The sequence below is a fragment of the Pyxicephalus adspersus genome, chromosome 12 (genome assembly GCF_032062135.1).
Source record: "Pyxicephalus adspersus chromosome 12, UCB_Pads_2.0, whole genome shotgun sequence".
Classification (NCBI taxonomy): domain Eukaryota; kingdom Metazoa; phylum Chordata; class Amphibia; order Anura; family Pyxicephalidae; genus Pyxicephalus; species Pyxicephalus adspersus.
In genome coordinates this window covers 23,749,897-23,766,899 of record NC_092869.1, presented here as the reverse complement: position 1 = coordinate 23,766,899, position 17,003 = coordinate 23,749,897, and the positions used below count along the sequence as shown (strand labels likewise).

At 37.2% G+C, this 17,003-nt stretch overlaps 2 protein-coding genes across 4 annotated transcripts in view; one reads left to right on the top strand and one right to left on the bottom strand.

The window, feature by feature from the left end:
- Positions 1–440: 440 nt before the first annotated feature.
- PPP2R3C (protein phosphatase 2 regulatory subunit B''gamma) lies at positions 441–13,691 on the bottom strand. Of its 3 annotated transcripts, none has more exons than XM_072428425.1 (14): positions 13,531–13,690; positions 11,621–11,687; positions 11,073–11,194; positions 9,870–9,974; positions 8,807–8,919; positions 8,587–8,684; positions 8,216–8,286; positions 7,940–8,072; positions 7,188–7,243; positions 6,556–6,631; positions 5,399–5,535; positions 4,198–4,335; positions 2,521–2,580; positions 441–2,034 (listed from the first exon to the last, which is right to left on the bottom strand). In XM_072428425.1, the coding sequence occupies exons 2-14, from the start codon at positions 11,667–11,669 to the stop codon at positions 1,846–1,848; spliced, it is 1,347 nt and encodes a 448-aa protein (XP_072284526.1). In that variant the 5' UTR covers positions 11,670–11,687; positions 13,531–13,690; the 3' UTR covers positions 441–1,845. The 3 variants fall into 3 exon arrangements, with proteins under 3 accessions (XP_072284526.1, XP_072284527.1, XP_072284528.1); XM_072428426.1 differs by lacking the exon at positions 13,531–13,690 and adding an exon at positions 13,392–13,530; XM_072428427.1 differs by lacking the exons at positions 441–2,034; positions 2,521–2,580; positions 4,198–4,335 and adding an exon at positions 4,369–4,704 and having other exon boundaries at positions 13,531–13,691.
- Positions 13,692–13,902: 211 nt separating this feature from the next.
- The window catches only part of PRORP (protein only RNase P catalytic subunit), a 43,984-nt gene continuing 40,883 nt past the window's right edge, over positions 13,903–17,003 (top strand). The window contains exons 1-2 of the mRNA XM_072427634.1: positions 13,903–14,998; positions 16,709–16,756. Of these exons, the coding sequence (XP_072283735.1) occupies positions 14,064–14,998; positions 16,709–16,756 (983 nt within the window). The 5' untranslated portion in view covers positions 13,903–14,063. The remainder of the gene's footprint in view (positions 14,999–16,708; positions 16,757–17,003) is intronic.

Genomic DNA, 17,003 nt, shown 5'->3' with positions numbered 1-17,003 from the left:
TGACTGGATATCTCCTTCACTTCAATATGTAACATGCAGCCTGGTTTCCTGAAATCTGCTCTGATCTTCAATGTTTTCTCTGCAGACCATTTCATGAGGGTGTGCATGGGAGGTGTGTTGTAGAACACATCAAGCACTTGGCAGAAAATAATAAATACTGGTAATATTACTGAAATGTTTTAATAAATAAATTTACACAGCCAATAACTTTATTAGAATGTCCATTTTAAGACAGATTACACAGGTCTCAAGGCAAACCCATCATTTAAAAAAAAAAAAAGTATGTGATTGATAGTGATAGGTATAAGAAGACTGAATGAACATCTAAAAGAACATGTCACACCTGTATATCCAAATACTGTATTGTATACGTATTATATTCAATGATGCTTTTTATTCTATTATATAGGTATCTATATACCAATAATACACACTCTATGTAAAACTCATCATGTATTTTATTGTACAAAGAAGTTAAAAACATTACAATTCAAGTAAAATGACCATATGTGTCATTTTGTTCTGGCATTCTCTGATCACTTTGCCGGTGGCCAGCCACTGCCAATTCTGGCTGCGATAACCGAGCTGTATTGCGGTCTTGAGTTGTAACATTCTGTTCAGACTTGATTCGCACAAGACAAGCACCTGTTATACTTCCATCCGGATTGTCCTTTAGCCTTTTTACCATTTGCATCTAGTGATATTTTGTAACAAGGATGAATCCCAGTTCTTTTCCCAAGCTTTTTTTTTTTTTTTTTTTTTTTATAATATATACAATTTGTAATCTTTGTTCAAACAAAAGGACATTTTACATATCATAGATTGTGGAATGTAATATAGGATGAATTTTAATTATGAAATACTGACATTTCTAGTAAGTCAGAATATAACTAAAAAGCCCATTGAGTGTAATACGTTAGAAAGACTAAGTGATTAAACTATCAATGACAGACCCCAATGATCAGTACGCTAATAAATATGATATTTGGAAACAAGCAGTTAAATCTGTTAGTAGCAAAGCAATTTTATAGCCAGTGTAGCCCTTGGGTAACTACTGCACTAATCCCTTTAATGGTCAGGAAATGTGTGATGGGATATGGGGAAGTAAGTGGCATACCACCTCCTGTGTAGTATCTATATAGTCCATTAATAGGCTCCTTTACGGGCTGGTGGAGGTGTGACCCTAAATTGCTTTATAGTGGGTATTACCAATTAGTTTGATTTCTACTTTAATCAAGTGGATGTCCAACTGTCCATTATGATGGTAGTAAAAAAATGATATCCATAGAGGAAAAAAAATTTAAAAGGTAGAGCTGAGACTGAAGCTTTTCAAACCTATTTGAAAAATTCTGCCGTAACAGTTGCAAAAACGTCAAAAGATATAGATAGCTATAAGAAGTGTTCAAAACGGTATAAATAAGTAATAAATGTCTGGCATTTAAAATTACACATAAGAAACCCTATTAGGCTCTCCAGGAAAGAGGTAAATGTTTAAGCTGTTACAGTCATGTTGAATTTAATACAGTTGGGTAAAAAAAAGTTATCCACAGCAGCACCTTCCCAAAGCCAGTCAACAAATCTGTCTCAGCAGTGAGAATTTTGGATGAGGGCTCCAATCTGAGATTTATGGAAAGTAATGAACTGAAGTATTCAGTCAGTATAACAACCAGGAAAATGTTCAGGGGCTCATCAATGACAGGCTCCATATTTTTCTGCAGATGGGTTTACTTTAATGCACAATCATGTGCTCTGTGTTTCCAGCTTCGAGTTCATAAAAACATATAATCCACACTGATGACATGGAGGTGATAAGCTCTGAACCAAGTTAGCTCCTCAATAAAATATTTATGTATCATCCATGTCTGCAGGGCTCTCTCCATCAGCAGCTACCAGCACCTCCCGATTTTCATAGGTCCAGAAGCCATTAAGATCAATAAGAATACTACACACTGTATCTCCTTGGCTGCTCTGGATGAGATCCTGAAGAGTGATGTGCAGGGGATCCTTTGGTTTAACCATGTCAAAGATTTCATCCTAGACAGGACACAGAGATGTTATAGTAAAATCTCCCAAGCCTCAGATGTCCTAAACTGAAAGCTTTTCAAAACATGACTCCTTTTCTTCTTGTGTGTTTCATCATTAATTATCATCATAAATTAGTCTAGCTATTAATATTTTTTAGTGCCCCCTCTTCCTGTATTGAGTAAAATAAAGTGCACAGGCTTTACTTCCCCTCTCAATGCTCTAGGCAAAGAGAATATTCATTTGTAACTGCTTAGGCCAGGCTTTTGGCTAGAAAAGTTGGCTGGGTGTTTGTATAGCAGAGCTTAGTGGGCATCCAGGCGCTGAACATGAAATTATCCCTACCCTGCAAGCTATGCCCTTTATATGCAGTTGCAGCTTCACTTTAATTATGCTAAAATAGAGGATTACATGTTGCAGCTTATGGTACCTTACTGCTTCTTTGCCATGTTACTAGAGGGTGAAAATGGAAATATATGAATGAATAATGATTTTCACCTTTACATCCTGAAAAGACACTGGATCTTGGCCATGGATTTTCATTTGCTCTTGAATTGCCTGATAAAATGACAAAGAAATTGTACTTTAATACAGAATGTCCAACGCTACATCATTAAAAGGGTAAAAAATGCTTTGAGCATACAGTATTGTACATCTAAAGGATGATGGAGAGAGATCCCCCATATTCATGTAATCCAATTAACACCACCTTCTACCCATTCTTTTTCATTTATCTGTGAGCAGCAATGTGGGTTACCATCCTCAGTGTATCCACCAGTTGAGGAATCCTATCTATATAGTATCACAGTGTAAAGAAGACCACCATCTAATGCACCGGTCGCCAACCGGTGGTCCACCAAAAAATTTGGGGGGTCAGCGACTCTGGCACAGGAGAAGGACCCCACTGGCAGGGCGTACCAGTCAGAGCTGCGGACCATGTCCCCCATACAAATCCCAGGCTCAGGAAAGTAGACACAACCCACCAACTCTCCCATCACAGGCTCAGATCTGCGATGTGAGAGTGGGCAGTGTTATGTTATGATGGCATCACTATGGGGGAGTGATGGGGGGTTCCCCCCTTGATTGACAAGTGCAGTCGGGAGCTGGTAATTTTAGTGGTCCGCGGGACCGAAAAGGTTGGCGATCACTGATATAATGCAACTTATCCTACTGTAGAACTTTTACATATCTGTACTATGGAAATTTTTTGACTACATACAACACGTTCAATATTCGTCATTTGACAAAAGACTGAATGAGCACTGCTCTATGGAGAGGGGAGGGGGGAGAATGAAAGACTGCAATACTGCTCTCTTTCCCCTTCACTTGTATTATGTTTGTTCGCCGTTCATGGATCCACCAGGACGGATCCATGAACAACATCGGTAGAGCGCTTTACACATGGCTGACTCTCGTCCGATACCAGCCCTGAGGCATTATCGGATGAGAATAATCTGATGTGTCTACGTAGCATTAGGAGTATTTTGAACTTACCTGGCAAACCCCATCTTGCCTATTACTGCTTTCATGTAAATTGACCTGTCATACACTTCTTATCTATGAAATCTTTGACTGTATTATTTTATGAACCGTAATGAAGAAAGTTTACAAAAAAAAAGTGTAAAAACATTTATTTAAAATGCATTTTTCCAGCCACTTGCTGTCTATGAATCGCAGAGATGGCTGTATGTAATTTCTCAAAACAGAACTCAAGACTGGTTCGAGTGTGACAACCAGAAAAAAAGTCCTATTTATTGAAATGGCTACCTTTACATAAGAGGCCCATGTGACAAGGTGACAACACACAATATTGTATTGTAATAATAAAGTTTTGTCACTTTGTAACAAACTGCCTAAACAAATACCTTCACAGCAAGATCAAAACTTTAAAATTACAATAACATGTTAAACCTTATTTGAGATATTGGTGATTGGTTTGAATATACCTTAAAGGAGATCTCCGTTTTTTCATAGGTGGATTTTTCAAGTTATTAAAACATCAGAATAGTAAAAATGAAGACAATAAAAACATATGGGGTCAGCCAGAATAGTGAAACGCTGATCTTCACCAGAAACAAGACAACTAGAGCCTTCTAAAAATCTAACCATTTGGCAATATTGTTCAGAACCAGTGACTGTCCATAGCAATCACAATAAAATAAAACCAGGACATACCCTGAAAAAGTAGTTGAGAGAAAAGACATTCAGATAGCCTTTGTTCTCGATGTCAAGAAGTTTAAATATGTACTGCAGGGCTGCCGGCTCCTTCCTGTTCTCCAATGCCAAGACAAAATCCAAATATGTCTTGTAATCCTAAAAACAAGGAAAAACTCAAGGAATCAAAACTCAAAAATCAAGGAAAAACATTTCATATACTGAAGCTTACCAGTCCTTTGATGTGGTTGCTACATTTGTTTAATTTACATATGCCACTTTCAGCAACTACAGAAAATATGCGTTGATCTTACCAGAAATCCAGGGTCTATGTTATTTTGTTAGCTGAACTACAAAAACAAACAATGTAATCTTTCTTTTGTAAACTGCTAATCCCCTTCCTCCATAAAATGCAGACTTTGGTAGAAAGATATTTGAAGCCTTGGTGAATACTTTGGCTCCCTTAATAGATACAGTGGGGGAGAGAGTGTGGCCAATCAGAAAAAGGAAGTGAAGTATTCTCCACATCTGAAGAGAGAAAACAAATGCAGCCACCATGTATATGAACTGGTTAACACTAATATAGTACAGTTTATTTTGGATTTGGATACACATGCTACAATGACACAGACTGGTCACCTTTACATTGCAATTGTAATGAAATTATGAATGCCTGTTTCCTTTGATTACCTAAACTGCATCCATAGCATAAGGTGCTCTACAATAATTTCCTAGGTTTTCATTTTACACGATTCAGATGTCCTCTAAGTACTTCTCTCCAAGGTAGAAACATGATAGAACCCCCACGAGCAACTTACTTCCATGAGCAATTCTACACACTTCATTTGTGCTTAGTCCATAATCTTACAGGCTAACTGGCAGTTCATTCTAAGTAGGATCAATGTGACCATAATCTACTTTTCAGAAAGCTTCAGATTTCTAGAATGAGGTGCCACCTAAACACATTTCCACATATATTCCATAGACAGTGTTCTATTTAAAGTTTGACAATGGCAGCAGACGAGAATTTCTAATCCTTATATTTCCACTGGGGTCCAATGATTACAATAAAAGCCTTTATAGGCATTTTAGGGAACAACTGGATACAACAGTACCAGGATAAGCACTAACAGATAATCTGACTGCTCTGATTTACAATATAAGGTTTATCATTATAATGTGAATGTGACATTCATTGTATTGAATGTTATATAGGACTTACCATCTCCCCATCATATGTCAGGCATTCCTGGAAGACTCGATCCAAGAATACACTGGTCAAGGTTCCAGTACCATACCGGGACAATTCTTCCTTACTTAGCATCCCATTATGATCTTTATCCAGATTCAGGTACTGACCTAAATAGTAAATACAAGTCAACGAAATTCAGTTACAAGACTTACTTCCTGTTATCACACTACAAAACCACATTCATTCATAAACATTGAACAGATATGGAAACTATATAATTCTACATTTTTTTGATTTCCATAAACTCATTTTAAAGCAAATATAAACCCAAGAACAAACATGTATTATATTGCAGCATACCAGTCCTTAGAAACTGCATTAGATTTATATTTTTAGGCAAAACAAAAAAACTCCTAAAATACCTAAATAACCAACACTTCCAGAAATGCAATGTGCTTGTCACTTTCTGAAATATTTTGTTATTAGTTGTATGAAATTCTTTCGGTAAACTACAGTAGAGATCATCCCCTGCCCCATTTTTGAAGATGAGAAGAGGAGGAACATTAGGTCCACATCAGGTTCAAGTAGCCTAAAGCAGTGTTTTTCAACTTTTTTGAGCCACGGCACATTTTTTTACATTGAAAAAATCCTGCGGCACACCACAAATCAAATATGTTACAAAATGACACTGTAGCTAATTCTTTTGTCTCTAAGAATGAACAAGAAAACTGTTACCTACTGCCACCCACTGACATGGAAGAGTATTACATTACTCTGCCAGTCACTACAGCACAGACACTCGACAATGGTAATTGGATAATTTCCCACGGTACACCTAAAGATCCCTCATGGCACACTAGTGTGCCGCAGCACAGTGGTTGAAAATCACTGGCCTAAAGTGAAAATGCTGTTCCTTTGTAGATGCAATGCAGCAAGAAAGCATTGTCACCCTAAGATAGAAGATGTGTTACTGAGAGTTTCAGTAGGTTCAAAAAGGACATTTGTTCTTGGGTTTAGAGACAATTTAGGTATATACATGCATAGTTGGGATGTTGAGGAATACAGAGGCATAAGGTGCAGTTTAACAACCTTTACATAAAAACAATACAAGTACAGTAATTGACCTCCTTAGGCTCGGTTATCACTGAATGTTCACTTTAAATATGGAGAAATTAAAAGGAATGTACCATAAACTCTTAATGCAGAAGGAGCAGAGAACCAATTAGACTCCTGACTCTCTTTAGAAAGTTCTTCATCTCGCAGCTAAAAAACACAATACCAATTGTGAGAAAATTGTGAGAGAAAAATCAATACCAATCATAGACAACATGTAGTAATCGGACCTCATTATGACCCATACATTCTGCTGGACATTGCTTTGGTATTCAGGTTTATTACAATGTTACACTAGCAATCCGCACTAGAATTAGTAGGAGATCACTTACCTTTTCTTTTGGTATGATGCCATTCTAATTTTGCTCCCTAACTAAATGATGTCCTTTAGGATTTGGCTAACCTTGCCCATTAAGGAAGCACCATTGTGAATCTGCAGATTGGAGACCCTTCACCAGCAGCAGAATCATTGGCGTGACATAGTAACATGTTTTATAAGGCTGAATACAGTATCAAATATTTGTGAACCCTAATAGCAAAATAAATCCCCCTTCCTAAATTTTAACCATGATCAATGCTCTGGCTTTTCCCAGTGGGAAGTAAATGTTGGGAACTTGAAGAGCCAAAACAATTTTGCTCCTTGGCTCTGGCACTAAATGATTAAATCTTTTAGATCTCTAGACAGATAGTAAGATAGAGCACATACCTCAAGTAAATCATCCAAAAAGCTACAGGCCAATATATCTTGTATTTTTATCTTTCCTAGAAAAAAAATATAGCAAACACAAAATCCTATTATTATTGATTCATGCATAGCAAATAGTGATAACTTTATGTTTCTACTAACAATAATATTAATGAAAAAGTCATAATGGTATTCTCAAAAGCAATTTTACTAATACTAACTAATACCAAAAAAACTCCTAATTACCATCTGATAAGAATAATGCTAAATTCTGGATCAGACAAATATTGTCTAAATACTAGAGGTATATATCTATTCTTATTTTAAACTTGTAAGCTTTGTGCAATTGTTCCGGGCTTGGTGTAATTCCTTTGTGTAGAACCTCCTTTATACAAGACTAGTAACTGCTGCTAACTGGGTTTGTACAGGTTTACTGGTCCTATATTTACTCCTTCTCTTGTTTTCTGCTAGCATCGAGGCTATGAGCAGCATACTGATGTTATCACTTGGTGTATACAACATAGATTTCAATTGTGTGTGGCTCTTCAAGATTAAAATGTATTTAATATTCCTGTGTCCAGTGTTTAGCTTTAATTTAAACTTGTAAAATATTATATGTGATTATTTTTTCTTATTTACTCACATCTTATATAAGTAAAGCAGCACACATAATAGTAAAGGTACAAATCAAATCAGTGAGGTTTTTTATATAGTATATATTTAGTTCTTCAGGCAATTAAAAAAAAAGTGCTATACATTTGTTATTCAATTACCTGTTCTCAGGGGATCAAGAAAAAAAAAGAATTTTCGGACAGCTGTGCAAACATAGAAAGAATAAAACGATTTCTCCAAACCATCCAACTGAGGCAGAGTCGGAATGAGCTCAAGGATGTAATTCTCCAAGTCCTGCCAGAGAATAACACGCAAATTACTTTACAAAAATGGGAAAAGCATTGTCAGTAGCTGAACAAAAGGAAAGCATGCTGTTTTGGCGTATTGAAAGTATCATGTAAAAAGAAAAATATAATAATACATGGGCTAGTACTTACAGACTCTCGGAGGTAGCCTTGTCCAGCCACATCATACAAGCTTAAACCTATCCTTGTCTGGTGCAGCCATACTGTGAGAAAGAATATTGCACATTAGAATGTTTTCAGTGGGTAGCAAGCAGTGTGCAAGTAATTACCATGTAATACGGCTCTATAGAGATTTGATTCCCAGCAAGAAACCTCTATTACAGATATAGCAAAGACTTAAACTCCAGTGATAAAAAAAAAATATTCGCAAAAAAATCTTTTTAACTTGCTGTGGTATTAGAAAGCGTATTTACCCACACAAGTGGCCATAACTATGACCACGGTTTTTATTTCCATTACATCAGCATCACTCCATGAATCAGAGATTCATCTCTTAAACTCACCTTTTCTCATTACATAGTTGAAGAACTGCATAATGGAAATTCTGCCATATGGATCATTGTGCACAAGCTTGCTGAATACTTTTGCAGTAAAAAATGGCCTATAAGAAAAGACACTTTGATATATCATTATGTGATTAAAGTATACATATGGTATAGTATGTAAATAATAATTGCAAAGAAAAAAAATAAAAAAGGAATAATTTAATAAAATGGCAATCACCTGCATTTTGGTCCTGCCTTTTCTCCAACAGTCTGGAAGTTGGTGTAGTTAATCATGGCTTCATCACCAGTCATGGGAGGTGACTGATGCTTGTCCAGAAGGAACCACAGGTTCTTAGCAAATCAAAGAAAAACACAGTGACTATCCTCAATATACATTACAAATGAATTTCGAACAATATACTTTGTTATTAAATGTTATATCTGTTTTAGAAATATAAAAAATCATTTATTCAGATAGACACAGGTTTACAATCCTCATTTCCATACTTTCCAAGTCTGTGTGAGGAGTACTGAAGGAGGAACAAAAATCAGCATTACTGAATGACAGAAAGCTTTTGTAAGTCATTTTCAACGTAAAAAATGGCAAAAGGATAACATCGTTTTTCTTGATTACATAAAGAGAAAAAATGTGTGAGACATCAGTTGATCTTTATATCCATGTTTCAAAACTGTACAGCAAATACTGTATGTAAACTAGAAAGAGGGACATTGGCAAACCTGGATAATACATATAAGACATTACTGCATTTTCTTCATTTCTAGACCAGACTAAAAAAATGGAAACTCTGCCAAATCTCTGGTCAGATCTTAGTAGATATTTCTATGTGATAATAGATGGTAATACAGGAATCCAGTTTTTTGCAGTATGTATTGATCAAAACTTAGTCAGGCCATCCGCAGATGATTCTTTCACCAATGAGAATAAAAAACTGAAAGACCAATGCTTTATGTTGCCAATCATAGTAAGAATAACCTGTCTTTCTTGTTTCTGTAATAACTTGTGTGCTTCCTTAATCACTGCAGTCTTTGAACTCAACAGTTAACATTTAACATGTCATATCCATATAAATGGACCAAAGTTACCAGTCACCTTTCAGAACCTTTTTGGTGGGGAGTGGGAGCTTTTGCACCAGGTATTTGGCACTTAATTCTAATTTGTTTAAATTGGAGCACTCTCTAAAAACTATGCCTAGAATTCGGAATCCACCCAAGTCACATAAGAAGTAATTCTGAAGACAAGTTCACTTTTAATGGAAAACACTAATACATCACCTTCTTACCTGTAATTCTTCATTATCTAACAATTCCCGACTCTTCCTCTGCAAAAACACAGCTCGCGATTCTTCTCGTAGCTTCTGCTGTAACACCTCATCCTCCGCTGGTAACTGCAGGGCAAAAACAATAGCTGACGAATAATTCTGCTAACCAGCTAAATTCACACTTTAAAAGTCAGTTAAACATTGTGGTGGTGCCTTTATGTCTCTAACAATCAGACATGTTATAGATAATATGCAAAATGCAGTGTTTTCCAGAATTTTTCTTTTTTTAGCTAGGTGGGGGGAAGCTGCAGCTAGGTGATAAAAAAGGTGAACAATTTTAGTGTTACCAGGTATTTGTGCCATAGGTATCTTGTAACTTCTATAACAGTGGCTGCTTTCTACCGTGCCCCTATATTCTGACTCAACATTTTAACGCCCACCTCATTAATTTGCACTGTTTTTCCACCCTCTTTCTTTATGCCCCAACTGTCCAATGCCCTTTTAAAATCTGACACAGCATCCTAGTGTCCCATGTTTTGTAAAGATCACTTGTAGTAGTGTATTCAATACACTGTACAATTATACTGTGTATTAATGTAAAGTGGTTCCACCACAACAATCTTGCGCCTGAGCTGTCATCACTTGGATGGATTTGATTCTTTACCAAACAAGGGTTGGGCTGGGGCCTGTAATGGAGTGGCAACCCTCTGGAGCAGTGCTCAAATCAGTGATTTTTGGATGTTGGTAAAGATGGCTGTTACACTGTCCCTGGCAATGGCAGGATATATTGGTGCTCTATTCCTGCTCTATCACCGAGTCCCCCAAAGTATACCTGCATTGGGATTCACTGACTACTCAGACAAAGAACAGGCCTTGCTTAAGCTTTCTTAAGTAAAATGATTATATGGGTGCAGATGGCTCCATAAAGTATGGGAGGAAGCTAACTGTATCAATGTAGGCTCCAGGACTTCTTAAAAGAGATCCAATCAAGGAAACAATATACGTGTTCATAGTGCCAGGGATGGTAAAGAGGCAGTACTGTAAGAGATGTGGTGTAGCTACAAACATTACTAGAGGGAAAGAGACAACATACAGGTCTATGTTAGCCTACAAAGAACAATGTATCATATGTATATAGCATAGGCTATTAACTATAATGTAACAGCTCTTTCAAGTGAAAGGAAACTTGTTTTCTCTTTAATGGAGGCAAGTACATTTGCTCACCCTATAGTAGAATCGAGGGATGTTTTGGGAATTTGAAGCTTTCTGGCATCCTTTCCACTCAGTGTAAAATTTAGTAAACATAGCCATTTCTTCATTCTTTATCTCCTCTTCACTTCTTCTAGCTGACAAACAGAAAAGGTTCTTGTTAGAAAACAAATACAAAAAAACATAACCGGGCACTAATCCTAAAAGTGGGCCTGAGCATGGAATCAGTGGGATAGATAACACGTCACCAAGAGCCTTATAATAATAAATAAAAATCTACTCATTCCATGATTTTAATAGTGGAATCTGCACCAAGCTCCAGCAGGTCACACACAGGTCATCATGTACCAGCTGCATTTTGTGTATCTTACGTCACTGGAGACAAAATGTCCAATGCTTTTATATACATTGACCTAATCAGTATATAGGATTTATATATCAATATTTCAACCATACTTAGCTGTTTGCCAGGAGTTCAGCTTGAACATTAACACAGGTATTTTGTAATTGTGGAAGCTGGTAATCAAATGCAATTGATTTATTTTCCACTTAAGTAAAAATACCTTTGTTATCCCGTTCCAGTTTTTCTTTGAGACTTTTCTTCCAATCCATTGTAGATGATGGTATTTTCTACACAAGAAATTATTACATGTTTGTAAATCAAGAAATTGTGTGTTTACTTTAACAACAATATACATTAAACAGATTTTGAAAATGGCCTAAATAGAGATCAGCCATGTGTACAATACGTCTATTCTCTGTGTAACTAAACTTACAGCCCTATTTGACATAGAGTTCCTATTTTTAAAGGGATCCTTTGACAAATAAGAGACAAAAAAAAATCAAGTATTTCAAATGCTTGTAATACAAAGTGCCTCTGAATTTCTTAGTGAAACTCCAGAAAATGTCAATTCCCTAGCATAGCTCCCTCCCTCTGCTGGGGGAAGCAGACATCACATCAAGATGGCAGGAACCAGGAACACAGTAATTGATTTTAAATGTCTACAGAAGGGAGTATAAAAAATATACATTGAATGGACTTTGTCAGGTGTTCGGATCTCTTTAGTTGAAGCAACCAATGGCGATCCATGGGCATTCTGCTGAATTCAGAGCAGTGCATGATGTTACAGACATAAGTCCATCCACTAGGGAAATAAACATATCCCAGATATAAAACTCTATGGACACAGTTGATCCAGAGGAAAGCAAAAAAAAAAACCCTGGTACAATTTTCTCCAACAGGGAAATAAATTCCTTCCTGATTCCATGAGGCAATCGGGTTATCTTTATTCTGTGGTTCTAGACTATATGTGTGTTGTCTACACTTTTATGTAAAGTGAAATTTGAGTTTAGGTACACTTTAAAGTGAATAATTGGGAAGAAAGTTCTGTATATGGGCCATTTATACAGGGTGATCATATCCCCCCTTAAATGTCTCTTCTCAAGGGAGAATAGATTCAGTTCTGCTAATCTCTCCTCATAGCTGAGCTCCTCCATTCCTTTTATTAGTCTAGTTGCCCTTCTCTGCACTCTGTCCAATTAGTAACATATTTATAAACTCCTCATGATACTTCTGATTGGATTCTGACAGATGATGCAATACAATAATATAGGATTCTTTTGTAATTATATATGGAATGTTTTTTTTCCCTGAGGAAGCAATCATAATGGTGCTACGCTTTAAAAAAAAAAAGATGTTGCATGAAAAAAACAAACAAAATTTTGACTTTAAATAAAAGGGTTGCTTTTTGCAAGTAAAATCGACCGCGAGTCAGACTCGGGATTACGGCTAGGGGGTTAATTAATGTCTAGGCTCTCTATTTTTTTTTCTGCTTTGTTTGTGAATAACTCACAGTGAGGTTTTTTACAGTAACTGACACCATGCTGCCTAATATTATGTTGAGACAAACATCTGTCCTAATTGCATTTATTATATTATACAGATTCAACTTAAGAACCAACCCACAGTCCTTATCTAATATGTAACTACCTGTAAATAAAAACTAGGGCACTCTTGTTCGATAAATAATAAAAATATTGGTTGAACAATCACAGCTGGCAATCATTGGCATCATCAAAGTATAAAACTAACAGTGGCAATGATATGATCAACATCTAATTATATTGCTGGTGGGATCCCATTGATATCCAGATAGTAAGCTCTTCGGGACAGGGTCCTCTTCTCCTCCTGTGTCACTGTCTGTCATTTGCAACCCTTATGTAATGTACAGCGCTGCGTCATATGTTGGCCCTATATAAATCCTGTTTAATGATAATAATTATCCATTCATATCTCTAATGTGATGTGATTGTTCGGCTGAAGCATTGACTTACTCGTTACGGGGTAGTAACGCCATATTCTTACAGTGACGGGTTTACTTTAATTTGGAGACTTTAATTACAAAACCTGGTGCTGTGTCTATAAACAAGAAAAAACCAAATATGAATAATGAGTGCAATTGTAAAAACTTACACTGGTGTTATCTTCAGCAGTCTTCTCTTCACATTCCACACATTATTCCTAAGGCCCCAACTCCCCCCTATTGGTAGAAGAAGCTTCCCATGCCCTCCTGTCTCTCCTCACTATAACCCGGTTACCATGCACACCACACACAATTCTTCCCAACAGTTCAATATAGAACGTCACTTCCTCTTACAACATACTAGTCTAGCGCAAGACTATATGTTACGAATATGTCTCCATTTGTGAATAGAACAACACGCTATTTTTCCGTAGCCCACACATAGAAATCAAAGCGTTTGCTACGGAAAAATGGCTCCTCTACTGGAGACAAAATATACTTCCTATTTTCTGCGACAGCATGACCCGGAAGTGAATGTTGCCTGACCGCTCCATGTGATTTTTAGAAGTCAAACTTGTTGCTAGTGCTGGTTATGGTGTATGGAAAGGAAACGAGTGTGTGCTGCTCATTCTTTTTATTTTGGGGATATTTGTAGCTGCTAACAGTCAGTAGGTGAGCAGAGAGAGTTTATTAGTGTTGCAGTATGGTGCCATTACATTTGTTTTGCAGGGTTCTACACAGACAGATTTGTGTTAGCAAAGTACCTGCTGCTTTTGTCACTGATGAGTCACTGACTAGATTGCACTTTTTCAGCCCTTCACATAATATTAGCACTGTGAATGCTCCTATAGATAAAGATGTTTTATATACTAAAAATAGCTATAATTCCAGGAGGGGAGCATCAGTGTTTTCTGCAGGATCATCTAAAAACAGGGCGGTCAGGAATAAAAATAATCTATCGATAAAAAAGCCTCCTACACCTTTAAATCCCACATATATACCTATACCCACAGAGCCCCTGGGATCTGATGGCTGGAGCAAGCTAAAAGATCAATTTAACCTCAGGGGCAACTATGAAGATCGAGTCATTGAACAAATGCTTAAGAGCGGCACCGATCTGAAAATCGCCAAATCTCTGTTATCGTTTGTGGCAGAAAAAAATGGTGATGTTAGTTATCGGTTACTTGTGAAGTATTTGGTGTTGTGTGTGCAGCAAAATCAGGGTGCGGAGATCTGTGAATTGTATGATATCATGAAAATGAAATTTTCATATTTGGATACTGGGGCTAATAGTTTGTTTATCAGAGGTTTAAGCCAAACGGATCGCTGGAGGGAGTCAATAGGTATTTTAGAGGCTATGAGAAAGATCGGACCTGTGTCAGCCCGGAACTTTGGGGATTGTATTAAGGTAGCCAATAAACATCAGGAAGTGGCGCTTGGATGGGCGCTGTACGATGGGATATTGCAGAATAATATGGTTCCTCCACCAGATGCAATTCAGAGTTTCTTTGATGTCGCTCAGGACTTGCAGAATGATGATTACAGAAAACGTCTGATCTCCATTCTGAGTTATTTTAGAGAAATCCAATTTTATCCTGGAGAACCACTGATGGAAAGTATACTATCCTGGTTTGAAAGGTAAGGCTGCATGCTAAAGAAGAATTCATCCTGAAAGCTCAGCTCCAGTTAGAACACACAATTATATAGGTAATTAGATATTTATTACCATTTGTGTCCTCCTCATTTCCTCAATAGAAAGTCTGATTTTTCCAACCTAATCACAGGAAAATATGTTGATCAGACAGATGATCTTACCTTTTCTATATTTAAAATATTGGTCCTGCTGGTGTCCCAATTTTAGATATTTTGTCAATTGTCTGTCTCAGTTACCACACCACACAGGATAGGGTTTTCAAAATGCTCCAACCCCTGGTTCGTCAGGAGAAAAACACTGCTTGGGGAGCGCACCGCCCAGAGCCACGGACCATGTCCCCCGTATGTATCGCAGGCTTAGGGCGGTGGGCGGGTTGAGTCTCTGGGTGCGTTCTGGCATCATGACATCACTCTGGGGGAAGTTTCCTCCCCTTTGAGTGACACACGGCCCCCCCGCGCATGTGCAGTTCATAGTTTTAGTGGTCCGTGGCAGGACTTCTTTAGGGTTGGATCACAATTACAAATGTTTCCAAGGTTTCTTTAGCCCTACAGTGCAGGGGGGATGGGGGGTAAGGGGTACTTTTGTATCAGGTCCCAAAAGAGCTTGATCAGACATTGGGGATTGGACCCAGGAAGTTTATTTAATATGGGTGCCAGAAATTTCTAATGGCAGCCTTGCTCAAGTGTTAGAAAATTATACATGACAGTGTAGAAAAATTATTTTAGGCTGGGAAAAAATTGTAGGCTCGTGGCAGCCCCTGTATTGTTACCCAACCCATAAACAGGTGGGTGGTTACTGAAAAGTGCTGGGTGGTGCACCCAGCTTAAAGGGTCTGGGGAGAACACTGCAAGATACAGTGGTACCTCTTTACAAAATGTTGTTTAGAGATTTGCATACTTAAAGTATATCTAAAATAAATACTTTTTTGGGCGTTGTACATAGTAGATGGGTTAGCAATTCCAACAAGATTTTATTTCAGTCTGAGTCCCAAGTAATTAGGATGGACAGTAAATATCACTGTATTTAGCTGATTCCCTATACTAAGCTGTTTGTTACAGTCTATGTTTGCATTGATATATGCTTGTACCTATGTATGTGGATGTGTATTTGCACATCTCACAAAAAATGTTCTCATCAAAACTCTTGTAAGTGGCTCTGCTGGAGACTTAAAAGTAGCTAAGATCAGTTAGTTATTTTCTAATAAGGTGTTTACCAAGGGGTGCAGGGCCAGTAAAATTGAAGCGTGGACTGGCCTGCTGCTCTTCTATTCACAGCTAGCATCTGTGAAGGAGCATATTGAGCTGGAGCTTAGTAATATCCTCTTTCTCAATAAAAAAGTAGAGTTAAATAAAAAAAAAAACAGATTCCTAAATAAACAAAAGTCTATATAGGTGTTCATATTGTTTCTGATATATTAAAGCTCTCCAAGACCGGAGAAGATAGACTATCATGAGGGAACCTGGATGATTCAGCAATCACCCCATGATAGCTTATCTTCTCCAGTCTTTGAGAGCTTTATAATATCAGTCCAAATAGAATATGTAAACCAATGACTGAAACCAATGGCCCACTGCATTTATCCTGCAGCTTTTCATGCTTTTGGCACTTTTGTCCTTTTTTCACAACTGTATTATGTTTGCTGTTATTGTACACTGCAAATAGTTGTATTGTAAAGTACTTTTCATGTTTTTCAGTATTCCCGGTGAATCCTGGAGAGGAAAAATCACCAGAGTCACTGATAGGTAAGTGTGTTTATATTAGAGGGGGTGTCCACGAAAAAATGGCAAACTGCCATGAGGAATTTTTGTATTTTTTCAGGTACCAAATTTCATCTAGTGTAGAGTGCAAAATAAAGAATTGCCTTGTAATGCCTGAGAGGTGTGGGAAATGGGAGATTACTCCATACTACTACATTGTGGCATTTTAAATAAACTGGGACATACATATTTCCTATAAAAAAATTTAAACACAATTAAAATGTGAGTTTAA